Source organism: Balaenoptera borealis (assembly GCF_965194805.1).
Source record: "Balaenoptera borealis genome assembly, chromosome: 3".
Classification (NCBI taxonomy): domain Eukaryota; kingdom Metazoa; phylum Chordata; class Mammalia; order Artiodactyla; family Balaenopteridae; genus Balaenoptera; species Balaenoptera borealis.
Window position 1 is genome coordinate 115,579,665 of NC_138866.1, and position 13,829 is coordinate 115,593,493.

General features: G+C 37.7%; 1 protein-coding gene across 6 annotated transcripts in view; it reads left to right on the plus strand.

The window, feature by feature from the left end:
- Positions 1 to 13,829, plus strand: part of MAP2K5 (mitogen-activated protein kinase kinase 5) — a 263,618-nt gene that overhangs the window by 172,918 nt on the left and 76,871 nt on the right. For 4 of the 6 annotated variants that reach the window (XM_082383386.1, XM_082383387.1, XM_082383390.1 and 1 more), the window contains one exon: positions 11,177 to 11,206. The exons of the other annotated variants lie outside the window; for them this stretch is intronic. In XM_082383386.1, the coding sequence (XP_082239512.1) occupies positions 11,177 to 11,206 (30 nt within the window). The remainder of the gene's footprint in view (positions 1 to 11,176; positions 11,207 to 13,829) is intronic. 6 annotated transcript variants of the gene reach the window in all.

The following is a 13,829-nucleotide window of genomic DNA, read 5'->3' on the forward strand; positions in this document are numbered from 1 at the left end:
CTGTCACTCATTCCTCTGTTCACACTCCCCTTTCTGTAATTCTGTCTTAACTTGATTTTTTTCTATTGTCATTTTTTGTCTAAAATTTTATATAACTTATTGCAAAAAGGAGCTGTTAAAATGACCTTTGGCAGATGATGGATCGACTAGTTCAGCCTTTTGCAAGGTCTGTGAAGGGATCCAGCTGTCTCAGATTACCATGCCTAAATGTGCATTTTCCAAGGTTGTCAGTGATTGTAGTGAATGTGAAACTGGCAGACAAAGTGAAGTGTTTCCCACTGAATGAGGCATTGTTGAGCTTGCTTTGTGCTCAGAGCTATCCTGAACAACCATGAGATTGACAAGACAAGATGGAACAGGTGCTAGCAGTCCCAGCTAAGCATTTTATTATTTTGATGGATTTCAGACTGATTTTAAAGTTTTTCCAAGAGCACATGTCCAAATCGTGTATACACACAAACACACAAAATTTGGACTTTACAAAAAAAGAAAAGAAACATTAAATCAACAAAGTCTTGATATGAAGAATAAAGAAATAAAGAGAAGAAAGACAAAGCAGGCATTTGACAACCCATATTCCAGTGTTTGAAGGATTGTCAGTGGAGAGGCAAGCTGCTACTTTATGACTGGCGGGCTGAACTTTCTGAAGCTAACGAGAAAACGAAAACAAAAAGCCCATGGTTTTCTATTCAGTATGAAGAAGAGTTTTCTAATGGATCGATCCCTGCACCCTTCCTACCCAACAACGCTGTCATCCTTCTAGAGGTAAAAAAATGCCCCCATCCCTAGGGGCATTTAAGTAGTGACTGAATACTTGTCTCAGGTTTCTTTTTTTTTTAAAGAAATACTTTGTAGAAGAGACAGGTATAAGGTTAGACAAGATGCAGTCATTTATTCATTTAGTCACTTGGCAGATTTTTGTTGAGTGCCCATTATGTGGCAGGCACTGTGCTAGTCACTGGGGGCATTGCTAGGAATGAAAGTGACAAAATCCCTGCTTTAATGGAGCCTACATTATAAAGAAGGGTGCTTGACAATAATAACTTTTTAGACAGAAATAAACAGCACCGTATGATAGGAGTAACTGAGTGGTGTCGGGTTAACTTTTGAGTTGAGATCTAAAAGATAAAAGGGGCCAGTGTTCTAGTGACATCTGTCAACTCTAAAATTCTGAGTGTGATAATTTGAGGAACCGCTGCTGCTACCTTTGAGATACTGAGCAATAAAAACCACTGCTCATAGGGTTCTATCAATACTCAAATCCAGTGACCTGAAATTGGCTTTAAAAATCCTCTCAAAGATCCTACAGACTATTTTCCATACTTTGGTTCTGAACCGAATAATAATAATTTTAACATTTTTTTAGCATTTAATTAGAAAAATCTTTTGCACTCCTTATCTTGTATTTAGAGACTAGAGTGTTTTTTAACTAGAAGAGAGACATTAGAACTTGTTAAATCAGATCCCTCCTCCTACCAGTGAGGAAGCTCGGGTCCAGAGAAGGGAAGGACTGTGCCCACAGGTGCAGCATAAGCTGGGACCGTGCAGACGAGGACTGGCAGCTGGGACCTCTGATGTGAAGTGGAGTGTGCTTTCCTCTATTCCTTGCTGTTGACATCTTCTTGCTCAGTGTCATTCTAGAAGGGTGACAACACTTTATGTGTACATAACACTTTACAGAGCCATTTGATATTCATTATCGCATTCAAGCTTCTCCCCACTGTGATGGAAATGACCAAAAAATCAGTAATTTAAGGTACCCAAGGTTATTCCACCAACTTTGACCTATAAGCATCAAAGTTCCCATTTTGCAAATAAGGAAACTGAGATCCAGAGAAATTAAAGGACTTTTCCAGAAAGGTTAGGTGACTAGACCAGGGAGCCGCAGTTAAGTGTCTGACTCTGGATGAAAGTCTGCTTCTTCCACTATGCTGTAGAAAAGAAGTAGATCAGTAGTTTGAAAAAAGGAGAGAGAAATGGTAACTGTAAATGAGCAGGAAATCAGATAAAGGGAAAGACTGGTTTATTGTGACTCTGCTCATAGTCAACACTGCTTTTCACAGGATTGCTACCTACACTATCCCTATAGTTGGTTCAGCTTTACTGTATTTTGAAATGTACAATTGCTGTTGTTTTTCAGAAGCCAAGACCTAGTTTATTTTTTTTTAAGAAACACAAAAATTAACCTAATCTCCAGTATGTCTGCTATAATAAAATGGAAGCAGGTAGATGAGAGTTCCATCTAATCAGTAAACATTTATGTAGTGCTGCCTTGTGTTGGCAGTAGGGATACAAACTTTGCCCTCGGGAGCTCCTTGACTAGAAGGGAGAAAGATAAGTAAAAGTGCAGTGGAAAAGCGCATAGGACTGGGCAGGTGAGTGGGAGGGCTGACATCAGTGTCAAGGATAGCATTTCAGTTATCTATTACTCTTAATAAATTACCCAACATTAATAGCTTAAAGTAACAACGATTTATTTTCTTCTCAGGATTCTGTGGGTGGTGAGGGTGTAGTCAGATGGTGGTTAAGAAGGGAAATCCAAGATGACTTCACCTGCATGCATGGAGTCTTGGTGTGGGGATGGCCACTCCATACCTCTCCCTTCCTTTCTTCCCTCCCCCCTCTCTCAGGAGCAGCAACACACAAAGAGGCCAGAAGTGTGAGCATATTACCTGATTATGACTCTCTTGACTTTGAAATGTCTGGAAATACAAGTGTGGCTTAGACTGCGCTCGATAGACTATACCCCAGCACTGATGTTTTCTCAGGTACCTGTAGCTACATGACTCCAGTGAGCAGTTTAGAAATGGAGGACACCCCACCAAGCTAGGTCTCTAGGGGCTGTTATCAGGATTAAAGCCACCCACTGTTAGAGCACACAGGTCAGCGTTGTACAAACATATTGAAAGAGTGTCATTTCTTAATTCTTACTGTGAAGATTGAAATGGTTATTGCATTAAGCACATGAGATGGATTTGGGGGCAGTTAACTCTAATCTTTTCCCTTCTTGTACCCCTTCAGTCTTTAACAAGAAATAAGCCATCTAAATTAATCATAATGCTGAAGTATGTGAAAGTGATTATTCTAAGCAGTGAAGTATGTGTAAGAGGGCCTTGCCAGTTAAAACTATCAGCCCCTAATACTGAAAAGTTTGTATACTATGTTTACTAAAGTGTTGTAGCTTTAATAGTAAAGCAACCAAGCCATGCAACACCAAGTTGACCAAGCTCTAGGAGACATCACCATCAGGGCATATATCATAATCAACAAATGCTCATGGTCAGCCTACTGCAAAATACTATTTCTGGTGTCATGGAGAGCGTATGAAAGTTTATGACTTAGAGTTTGCCCTTAAACAAGTGAAATTTACCAGGCATTAGAGCTACAGGAAGATAGTTACCAGGTGGGATGTGATACACTGCCCAGTGAATGGTATGAACAGGGAGGGTATGGAATTTGTCCTCAAAATTGTTTTCTGGGACTAACTCCCAACAGAAGAGGAGGAATAATTTGAAACAAACTGAAAGGATAGGTAGCTTGGAGTCATCTATTCATCCGTTACACTATCTCAGATTCCACCTAGGAAAACCACCCTTAGTATTGCATTTTGAGTTGTTCAAAATTTGAAGACCATTTATTTTTCGATTAGAAAAGTAAAATGTCTGCTTTCATCCATCATGACTGAACTTTATCTCTCCTTAATTCAGAGCCTCTCACTGAATTTCCTCTCAAGGCACAGAACACCATCAAAAGAGACCTTTGCAGTTGTTTCTAAGTGACTTTTAGAAATTCAGTTATATACCCAGATATTATTTAATTAGCATTGCTCTGAGTGAAGCTACTGATGTAAATCAACTTGAAACAATTAGAATGTCTTCAAAGCTGCAAAAGTGGGTCTATTTAAATGGAGGGTTAGGGGGGGTTGCCTTTTTTTTTTTTTTTAATCAGTTAGCTGCCTCATATTTACTATGGCCTAGTTGAAGTTATATATTGCATTTAAACCACAGTGTTCCACTAAAAAATTATTCAGAGTTTTTGATCTAATACAGTATAGACAGACAGATTGATATATACACACACATATACAAACACACGCACACACATATATACACATATATGCATACATATACATATATATGCATAAACACACACAAATTCTTTTTTAAAGAGAAAATAGAAAATGATGCAAGTGAAATAGCATTATGGGAGAGGAAGGAGAATTATGTTTTTTAGGACAGAAGGGTTAGAAAGACCAAGCAACATTTAAAGATTCAAAACAATAGCATTTAGCGTGAAATCTACTTTTTATCATCCTTACCCAGCCATCAGAATGAAGAAAGACAGTGTCCAGCTGTAGCAGTAGTTTGGTAGCAGGAGAATTAGAAGTAAAGGTACTAATGCCTGAGGGGTGGGTCATGAATTAATAATTGCTATGTGGCGGATGAGCCCCGTCAGAAGAGCTGAAAATGAGGAAGTTGCCTTGCAGAGCGCTATCAATCACTCAGTGACCATAACTTCCAGTAATTAGTGTATTTTATGGGCCTTTGCTTCAGTGGCTCGAAAGCACATATGCTCCAGTCACAGCTAAACTTTACCAGAGTAATATTCCAGGATGATTTATCCTCCTGCTGCGCTGGGATATAACCCTATATTAGGTGAAGATTGTGAACTAAGCTGCAATAAAGTGTAAGTTTAGGTACAGTTTGCCCAGGTTGAGACCTCAATGTATCATGCTTTTCAGCATTCATGGTTAGACTACAGCAAGCAATCATTTTTAACAGTAAAACAAATAAAGCAATTAAAGGAACAGCATTAGGATATTGTACTTGTGAATTACTGTTGCCCTGGCCCCATTTAAGTGTCCACTGTAAGAAACCCATTTCTAATTTAAAAAGAGAAAAAAAAACCCACTGTATTAGAAACATTTATTTGTGATGCTGTCTTTTCTCCATTATTATTAGTAATCTGTGGGGTAGAATGCAGGACCTTCTGAATGATGGATAAATGTTTGATTTATTTCTTTGTGCTACTGAGCTTGGGATCTTTAAGTTAAAATAAATTTACTTTTTATTAATGGACTCTGGTGAGGATGAATAGTTCTTTGTAAAATATTGGGACCTGTTAAGAAGCACTCCTGGTGGGAAACTCACATTTAGGCTCTTTCTACACAAAGAAAATGTTGTGAGCTCTCCAGAGCACTTGGCACCTTTTGAACAGGCGTCGTGAGTTATTTGCCGTGGTTCATTCACCCTCTGCACTAGAAGTCTCTGGGGCCTTTGCAGACAGGGGCCTTTGCCATTGCCAAAACATCTGTAGAGCCCAGAGTTACCAGTAATTTAACAAGCTTTGCCACCAACCTACAGTATGACCTTGGGCAAATTAATTAAGCTTCTTGTGCCTCCATTGGGCCATAATTCTGTTTGTGTTAAAGAAATCCTTGGAGTTATAGGAAAGCATTATGTGAAAAGAAGTATAAATTGAATAGGGAAAACATATGCATGGTTCCACTGTATTCTTTTTAGGGTTAAATGTTTCTGCACTACTTTTAATGATGGTTGTTCTTGAATTTCCTTAAATAGACACCGGTGATAAGCTGATTTCACCAAGCATGGGTGGGAAGGTGTACACAGTTTGATGCTTTCGTTATATTTAATATTCCATCTTTAATTTGCAATGTATTATAATGTCACAGAAGTTAAAACAATAATAGTAAAACAAACTAATTGTCTTTAATTAAAGTGAATTAGGTTTTGATTTTAATATATTTGATGTAGTGAAAACTGATAATGTGGAGGGTCCCAAAGGTTATTAGGGCATATTTCTGTTGGGCCTGATGGTGTTAGTAATAACCCTCTTCCTCATAGTTCTAGACATGAACAAATATGTCACTTCATCCGTCTCTGTTACTCGCACTTATGCCCCTCCGCAGGGGTTGCGCATTCCACAAGTTATCAGCTAATGGCGTTATACATTAAAAATTGAAGCTTTCCTCACTCCGAGGCCTTTCAAGGCTTTGTTCTTAAGCCCTAGACACTTCGGAGTGCAGCTGCAAACTATAGGCAGAAGATTAAATTAATTTGTAACTCTTTTTTTTTTGGTACTGCATTACTAAATCCTCCACATTTAATTGAAACCCTACTTCAAAATGCTTTGTGTTTCTGTGTTCTTTGTTGTCAATTTAACCTCCGAAGCACTTTAACACTGGTAAATTGCTGTTATATCCTTTGGATTTTTTTAAATCATACAGTAAGAGGACAGTGAAATTGATACACGGGAAGAAAAAGTAAAATCTTAGGGTAGATTTTGAGGTATTTAGTATTTATTACGGTCCTTCGCTAGCATAGTTTCAGATGATTTAAACTCTCTCTCTAGGACTGTGTAAATTGGTCTTGGGATGAAATCTCACCTAGGGAATTTTATGTAATCCAGTAGTTAAGTCTGATTTTTTAAAGTTTCCCTGTGTCTGAATGTCCCAAAGTGGCTACTGCATTTCTATAAAATAAAGGTTTAACTGCAGTGCACAATCTAAATGCAAAATCCTTCAATGGAAATTTAATTGTGTAAAATGTGCACAAGGGTAATTAAGAACAAATTTTAGAACATTTCAGACTATAAAGTCCTCCTTCAACTAGATCACTGGCTATATTGAAAATGCTTATTTTCAATTTGCAGTTTTGCTGAGAAACATAGAATATGTCTAAATTAAGAATTTATAAAATCCAGTGCTCTTCAGTATAACTGTAAATTTAAAGCTACTCCCACACTGTTGATATTCTAAGTTGGTCAGTTGATCACCAAGAACATATCCTGAGTTTGTGTCCTGCACTTGCTTTCTGGTTACAATGTATGTTTTCCCTTTATCATTTATGACTTCATGACAATAATTATTCTCATTGTCAACAGAAGCCATTTTTGTTGCTTTGTAAATAAATATATTCTACCTTTTTTGTTAAGATACAAATGTTTCTATCATGCATTTGTTATGTATTTGGCAATTGTTATAATCACACCCACACATATATTGGTTATTTAAATTATAAAATCCAGCATATTCAGAAACTGCTAACTCAAGAGTATTTCATAGATTATGGTTGGACAAATCAAAGATCAATAAGATAACACTAAGGAGCAGTCCTAGTTTTACAGTGAGAGGTTAGTGGTTTGCTGTTATTTAAGTGTATTCCCAACTGGTAAATGTTTTTAGAGCATTCTTTTTCTGCCTTTTGAATAGTAAATCTCCCACAACGAACAGAGTATTTAGCACTTTGCTGAATCTTATGTATTTAGAATTAAAATGCACTTTTTTATTTAACATTAAATAGAATCCTCTCCCTCCCTCATCTCTACTTCCACTTCCCCAAAATAAATAAAGCTTTTCCAAATCTTTTACAATGTGAGCCGCTCCCCTGCTGGGAATGAAAAGGATGTTAGAGTCATTTGATGAATTGCTGGCGCTTCTGTGCGTCCACATTTTTCAATATACTTTTTTTGAACTGGACTTAAGCTGCCTAAATTTGAACGCTTCTTTTGTAAAGATGATAAAGAGGGCAAAGACTTCCATTGGCTTAGCCCTAATCTGTTTGCTTTGTTGTGATTCTTTTTTTTTTCTTCTTTAACCTATTTATAAATCTAAATCTATATACAAAGGTCATTGGTTGGCTGAACTTAAACCATTTTACTCAGTAAATTTAATTAAGAAAATACAGTGCAACTCATAAGCAAATGAGTTTTTTCCTAGTTTTAAACCAAACCACCCTCTTGAGTGCTGATTGCCTTGCCCGACCCCTGGTGATACAGAAACAGGCAAAATTAAAAAGGACATTAAAGCTTCATTAAATCTGAAACACATTTAGTACAGTGACATATCTGCAGGCCATTTCAGAGAAGATTACATACTCTCTTTTGTAAGTTTCCTAATTTATAATACCTTGACAATAAAAACTGGGGAAATGCAAGTAGATTAATAGACCAGTAAGGGTAAAAGATACAGAATGGCCCCAGGTCCGTCTGTCTCTGAAATATTCACTCATAGCGTATGTGCTCCCTCTTCCCCATAAGGGTTCAGTGTTTATTTTGACTTTTGACAGCCTCAGCCATATCTGCTAAGAGCCCTTTTCCTTTTTTACCTTCTCCTAATTGAACTTGATAAAAAGGTTCTAGGGCTTAGCTATATATTTTCTTCTATTTTGCCACAAGACAAATAGTGGAGAACATAAACATTGCAGCTGCATTAAACCTAAAAGGGCAGAGACATACATGGAAGGCAGCTCCCTCTCCCAGGGCCTTAAAATGACTGCTTGTGGTGCCAGCCTTATAGTAGTGCTGCCAGTTTTCACTAGTGCAGAATTGGAGGAATCCTTGGCTTGCCACTGGAGCAGCCCAGTGGTGACACTGTGGGAGAGGAAATGGTTGTTGCGCGTCTCTGGTCAAGAGCAGGGAACCATTCTCTGCCCTCAGATTGAAAAGAGGTCAGACCTGCAAGATGCCTTAGAAACAGTCCTCGCAGGAATGTAGTTGACAAGTAAGACTGAGCTTCCACAGGATATCAGGAAAGTGCACATAAGTAAAGGCAGTTCCAAGAATGTTGAGGTCACTAGTTCAAGCATTGCCACCTGTTCCCAAGCAGGCTGGTACAGAGAGGCTCCCTGCTGAATTTTCTCTCTGTTCTCTTGATGGAGGTCTCTTACAGAGTAAATGAATATCATCAGCCAGCCTAATTACCTTTTACCAGTTGTGAGAGGGGGCCAAGTAGATGAGTGCACATTCCCAAGTCTGCTGTAGCTTTGCCTCTCCATAGAACGGTGATGACTTGAGAATTTGAGGCTTTGTGTTGAAGTGGAAAAAGTTCATATTTTTCACCTCATCCCCCTCTTTTTTTTTTAAAAAAGTCTTCCTTTTATCATTGCTTAGTTCTTTAATCTATAAGAACCAATGGCCAGTGTTGGCACTGGCCAGCTAGTTTAGACCTTAACTGTATATATGGTGGGCAAGTTTCTTCTGCTGGTAAGCTACGTGGACAGAATTCTTCCGTAGGCCCTAATGACATGTTCAACATGTACCAGAGTGAATGGTGCAGCACCTGTAGAAGGACTTCAGATAGGCTGTTCTAAACGTTTTCTAGTAGTTGTTAAGCTGTCAGCTTTTTCAGACGAGAGACCCTCCTCTTGCTACTTTTTCCAAATGAAAGAATGTGCAAAACTCATAATCTGCAGATGGGTGTGATGATAGGTGACAGCTTTTGGTGAGCAGTCACTGCCTGTCAGTTCAGTACAGAATTGTGCAAATGCCTAGCCCACCCATTACTGCCACAAAAGACCATAGTGGCTCCTTCTGAATCAATGTGCACATTCTCATTGGCCAGAAACACACTGTATTTACAGAAGGTAAGTCAAATCAATAGCCTATATTGGGTGAGGGTGGAGTGGAGGCAGTGGAGAGCTGAGTCCCTCCCCTTCCTAATTAATAGCAGCATATAGACAACAGACATAATCACACAAAACTGTGAAAGGGAGTTTGATTAACATCCACACTCTCTTTCCTTCACTCTATAGTTGAACAGATTAATGACGTCCACCAAATGAAACAATGATAGTATAACTTCATGTCTTGAAAATCTGAGAACTCTGAGTATACAAGAAATGAGTACAAGGTAACAAATCTTACCAAGTATTCATATATGTATATATATACACACACACATATATACACACACACACACATCCAAATGAGTGTTGGCCCTTTCCAAGTAGTCACCTTACATGGTCATATGGTTTATTCCTATTACATTGCTGTTGCTCAAACTGGTTTTAGAACTTTAAAAATTAACCTCAGCATCTTCATGTCTATCCTTATTAAGGAGCAAAATATTTATTCTTTGAAGTTGGCTTTGGGTTTTGGTAATAATACCCATAGGCCATTCAGACCTGAGTCAACAAATAATTTACATGATCAAAAAGCAGAGGGGTATAATTTTAAGCTCAAGATAAGATGCAGTTCTGATAAAGTGAAGTAGTTGTTCTTCTGTGACTTGAAATGATTCTAAACACAGTTCCAAAAGAGGAGTTCAAAAATGTTTGAGCAGTGTCAGTGTCTTTGAGATAAGTGTACAACTTCTCAAGATCTAGAAAAGCAATGTAATATGCTGGAAAGAATCCTGGATTAAGTTGCAAGTCTTGGGGTCAGTCCCCAGGCTTCTACTGATTAACTGTGTGGAAACATCTTCAATGGGACTCCGGGGTTCTAATCTGTAAAATAGATTGATGTTTCCTTGGATCCATTCTAGCTTCAAAGTTCCCTGATGTAGTGATTCTACTTTGAAAATATTTACAAATACCTATAAAGGATTTCAGACCTGACGATGGGCCACATTATGAAGTTGCAAAATTTAGCCACTGTTTTCTTTAAATAAATTATGGTATGTTTGGTAAATTTGATCTTATCACTTCATATCAATCCTATTCCTGGTTGAATCATTTCGTTTTCACAGGTGAGAATCCAAAGACCAAAATTAAGTGAGTGGCCTAGAAACACATCGCAGTTTACAAATTAAATAAAATTGGAAGCTGTAAGGATTCGCTTACCCAATTTCAGACCTATAGTTCCAACTTCACAGTCTTGAAATGCCACTTTCCCACTAGTAGTAGCTCTTTTCTTCTAAATATGAATGGATGAAAAAAACTAACAAATGAATGAAAATAATGGCAAAATTTTCTATTTCACATGGCCCACTCCCCATTTCCTACAACTCTTCCTATAATACTTATAACTGAAAATTCTACAGAGCTGTGGGCTAGGAGCAATTAAGTGTTTCCATTTTTACAAGAGGAAAATCCGACAATATCCTATGGTTTTACATCTCTGTCTAGAAGAAACTGTTGTACACTTGTAAATGTGAGTAATGCCCGTACAGCTGACAATATTCCTAAGAGAAACTACGTAAGGGTAGTGTTTAGTTGTTAAAAATAGAATATTTTATCAGGGATACAACATTGTCCAATGTGAATGTTCATTCTATATATAGCTTTCAATGTAATTACAGCAATAATTTAGTTTGTGCATTTAAGGTTGTGAGCTTTTTATATTTGCTGGATGTAATTCTGAAATTTAGTACTTGTCTGTCTTAAGATCTGCCCTGCATGCAAATCTATAACTAGACAAATATTATTTCCTTTCTCAGCTTGCTCTTGGGAGGTTTCCATATCCTCAGGTAAGATTGTTCATTACTGCCGTTTTCCACTGTGACATTCATTCCTATGTATGAAGTGCAGGGAGCAATTGTGAACATTTGAGCCACATACAAATAAATCTGTCCTGTTAAATTGAAAAGTGATATCTTAAAGGAGTCAGTTAGGAGTGTCTATTGATTTTTGATTTTTTTATACTCCAGATTTTTTTCCTCTTTGTTAAAGGTTGAAAGCCATCATTGTGCTCTTCCTTTGTGTGACACTGGTAATGTTTTTCCTCATCCCAACCCAGTACCATGTGCTCTTACTGAGGTTGGAAGAGGGGCACAGCCTTTTCTTGATACACTATTTGCGTTTTTGGATTCAATTAGTTATTTGAATTAAAGGATTGAGGTGAAGGGTGAAAATATCTAATCTAGGTCATTATTTTTTGCTAAGCAAATAGATGTGCCCCCAATTTTATGTGGCTGTGATTTCGAACATTTTCTTTTTAAAAAATTTGCCCTTCCTATTTACATTTCTAGGAAAATAAAATGTCCATTGTGTTACCATTGCTGATAATAATCTCTATAGTAATTTCTTTAAGATTTTTGTTATAGAAGGGTGCTAGCACTTAAAATATAAAGCTATTTTGTGGTTTGAAAATGATTCCCCAGTGTGGGGGGGGAAATAAGTGAAATGTCTAGAGGGATGAAAAATGAATGGTTTGACTGTTGGTTGATGCTCCCTGTTTTTCTGGCATCTTGGTCTGTACAGGCCAAAGTGCCTGGAGGCATGTCTGATTTAAAGGTGGTGTTGGTCTCTGCTCTTTAAGCATCTATTAACTTGCTATTATTATGCAAATAAGTGTTGTATTACACATACTAATTTATGCATGGTTAGATTATGCAGATGCATCACAAACATGGTTATTGAATAATAGGATGGGGCTCATTCTCTCTACCATCTTTATAAGCAGTTTTAAGCAAATTGTCCTGGTACCCATGTGGACATTTAAAGCCCCTTCACATGCTGAAATGTCTCTTTTGTATCCTTTTTCTTTTATAGTTAAAACCATCAGATAAGTGGAGGAGAAATCATCCAAGTTGTTAGGTTCACTTTTCAAATTTGTAGGATTCTTTGCTTAAACATAATCTTTTCCTTGAAGAGAAGATCCAAAATGTAATCACTTGGCATGCATGCTCGCATTTAGTGAGATTTTACTGTATACAGCCTTGCTGCTTAGCTCTAGGTAGCCCATCAAATTAAAATCACATTTTCAGGATTTATAGCTCATTAGAATATTTATCTTGGTAAGCCTCTTATTCTGTCAGTAATTTTTAAACAATTCACTGTTTGGCCAATGTATGCAATCCCCTCAGATTTTGTAAATGAAGAGAAGAGGCACTATATAACTTCTCTCAAACAAATCTTAATAGAAAACTTGTATAAGCCATCTAAGAAAAAAAAAATACAAAAATTGGGAATGTAGCTGTATTCTTGAGATTCCTAATGCCTAGAGTATTTAATCAGTGAGATTTGATAAGTGATAAGTCTAAGAAACAATTGCATTTGACAAATGAAGCTTTTGAAGGCTCTGGTAGAATTTAGAAAGAGGCTGTCTACCTTTGCAGTATTGTTTTCTGGAATGTTTAAGTATATGTTTACTTGATCAGTCGAGTGGAAGTTGGAAAATTCTAATGCGCTGAACTCCCTAGGTAGCAATCACTGTTATGCCAGAGTAAGGGGAAAACTGTATTCCTTGAATCGTGATAGAATATTGTCACCAAATTGGGACTTTCATTTCAAATAATAGAAGCAGCTTTGATGCCATCAGGCCTATTTCCCAGGTCTTTCAACAGAAGTTTGTGCACTTCCTTGCTGGAATCAGTAATGACTTTTGATGGAGTTGGCATTTATTTTACAGGCTTTGTACTATAGACTGAAGATTGGGAAAGGTTACTTTATAGATTCCTTTTCTACCCTTTTGCCTTCAAATAAAGCACATGAAGAAAAATGTTTATTTTTATACTATCACAGGGACTGGATTATGAAATAATACCTTCTCTTTGGCCCATATTATCTCATTTGAACCCCTGACCACTCTGTGTGATAGCCTCCCCTCATAAACTGGACGAACAGGATGGCTGATTTGCTCATTGTTGTACTGTAGGTGGTTTGGGGCCATTGAATCCCAAGTGGAATAGGTAGGAGTGAATCACATACTCTCAGGAGTGGAAAGTGATCTCAGACAACATTGAATCAAACCTCTCTACAATATCTCTGAAAAGCAAAGTTGAACACCTCCAGTGATAGGTAACTCACTAGTTTACAAAGCAGCCATAGACTCAAAGCTTTATTTACCGGGCTGAGGACTGCCTCATCTTAATTATTACCCACTGGTCTGGCCCTTGAACACGTGAAAGATTTTCATATATCCTTAAGATCTCACAGTTTTGCATCCCTTCTGTACCCAGGGCTGGGTACTCAAAGTCAAATCAGGGAACCAGATCTCAGCTGCCTTCACTAGTGGCAAGCTGAGGAGACTGGCCTGTTTGAAAGAACTCTAGACCAGGAGCCAGAAGATTAGGATTAGAACCCAGCTCTAACAAGCTCCGGTCACTGCAGGCCTTAATTCTTGGCTTTGGCCTGTTTCCTCATCTCTAA